The sequence below is a fragment of the Kryptolebias marmoratus genome, linkage group LG13, assembly GCF_001649575.2.
Source record: "Kryptolebias marmoratus isolate JLee-2015 linkage group LG13, ASM164957v2, whole genome shotgun sequence".
In the NCBI taxonomy this organism is placed as follows: Eukaryota; Metazoa; Chordata; class Actinopteri; order Cyprinodontiformes; family Rivulidae; genus Kryptolebias; species Kryptolebias marmoratus.
Genome location: NC_051442.1, coordinates 25,853,855 through 25,856,020, shown reverse-complemented (window position 1 = coordinate 25,856,020; position 2,166 = coordinate 25,853,855). Strand labels below are relative to the sequence as shown.

Genomic DNA, 2,166 nt, shown 5'->3' with positions numbered 1-2,166 from the left:
ATTTGAACAGGAAATATGCAATTTCAGCGATTTTGACTATAAAAATGCGATTTGGACCATAAAAATGTTCGAAAATTACTCATACATAAAGATCAGTGGACAAATATTAATATTCATTTTATGTTATGATTTTTTTTTCTTGTCATGATGACAGGGGAGGCTCTGCCTCACCTGCCTCCCCTGACCGCACGTCCCTGCTGTGACTTTTTGACACTGTGGTAAACTTTAAAACTGGTAACAAGCCAATGTCAACTGAAGACGGAATGTTGGACAGAAAACAGTTGTAAGAAGGTTAAAACCCTCTTGTTCAGATCTTTCAGAATAAAAATTGCCTAAACAAGTTGATTAACTTTTTTGAGTTTTGTCATTAAGTGAAGTGTCAGGTTTTCTAATGAAGACAGTGATTCCTATCATCCATTAGTGCATCAGATTTAGATCAGTTTTAGTCATATCCATGTTCTTACAATATTATTTTAAATCTTTATTGACACATTCTTACTGAACCAAGGGTTTCATCACCAAAAAAATCAAAGTTTAAGTTTCAATTTTCTTTTCTGTGTTTGCATATATTCTTATATTCTACAATGACTCAGTCAGTCGGATTTTAAATTGAAGTGTATATTGCACAAGAAACTGCTTGCATTTAAAACAGGAAAATTAAGTAAGAAGTGAGTTTAGAAGCCTTCATCTGACCTGTACACACTTTTTCTCAGGTGCCCACGGTGTGCGAGAGGAGCCCCAGTTTGTAACGGCCCGCGCAGGAGAAAGTGTCATCTTGGGATGCGATGTGTCTCATCCTCTGAATGGACAGCCCTATGTGGTAGAGTGGTTTAAATATGGAATGCCAATCCCTTTCTTCATCAACTTTCGCTTCTACCCTCCTCATGTGGACCCAGAGTATGCCGGTAATGTACTGGAAACAATCATATTAATGGTTCTTTCACACAAAGTATTAAAACTGCAGCATATGTTTGGCAGCACTGAATAAAGAAATGTTTGTAACTGCTGGCAACTCTTTGAAGCAGCAGAAACAAACCATTCAGCCAAACTCAGTAGACAAAATGCAGAAAAAGCTGAGAGATACTGGATGCGCAGTGGGTTCAGAGAGCATTCAGATTCCCTTTGCTTTTTGTATTTTGTTATATTGCAAACTTATGGTACAGTCATTGATCCACATTCAGTGCCCCACAATAACAAAATGAAATCAGAATTTTATAAGAATTCTGTATATTTATTAAAAAAAGAAACCGGTAGCACTTTGTAATAAACACACCTTATTTAGCCTTATTTAATAATTAATAAATGATTATTTAACCTTGAAAACATCATTATTAAGGATGATTCATGCTTAATACACTAAAAATTAACACATTTATTAATGCTTTACCCATAAGGGCTAATTACTTCCAAAACAACATAATTAATGTTTATTCATGCTTAATAACTCATGAACTAACTACTCTATATACTGTATATATATATATGTGTGTGTGTATATATATATATGTAAATGGTCAAATGTACTTTCACACCATGTGTTAGACATGTATTAATGGTTAGAGAAATGTTTGAATTGTCTATATACTTATCCTGCAGTGCATTAATAATTAAGGCAGTTGCTAGTAGTTAGTTAAGTCTTTTTGTGAACCCTTCTAAAGTGAAGACTATTTATGCTTTATTAATTATTTATTGATGTAGGCAAAACACACAAGTTCATTTTCACCTGTGGAAATCAGAAATCAAATGAGATTCGCCTTCAATTGCTGAAGGCTCTGGACATTGTAGGGCTGTCATGGATGACACGTATCTTCAATGTCATATGGAGAACTGGGACAAGACCTGTGGAGTGGCACATCGGAGTGGTAGTTCCATTTTTAAAATGGGGGACTGGAGAGTGTGTTCCAGCTTTTGGGCATCATACGTCTCCTCATCTCTGCTTTTTGCGGATGATGTGGTGCTGTTGGTGTCTTCAGGCAATGACCTTCAGCATGCACTGGAATGGTTTGCAACAGTGTCAAGTAGTGCTGGGTGATATGGAAAAAATCCTATATCACGATATGGATAATTTTATATCACGATAACGATATATATCACGATATACCCCAATTACGTACGTTGTCAGTTATTCTCTGAAAAATATGAAAAAATAATCTAATTTCTTACTTT

The 2,166-nt window shown here is 35.3% G+C and overlaps 1 protein-coding gene across 1 annotated transcript in view; it reads left to right on the top strand.

Moving 5' to 3' along the window:
• The window catches only part of LOC108245953 (protein turtle homolog B), a 202,803-nt gene that overhangs the window by 59,697 nt on the left and 140,940 nt on the right, over positions 1–2,166 (top strand). Inside the window, exon 2 of the mRNA XM_017433219.2 lies at positions 714–905. Coding sequence (XP_017288708.1) covers positions 714–905 — 192 coding nt within the window. The remainder of the gene's footprint in view (positions 1–713; positions 906–2,166) is intronic.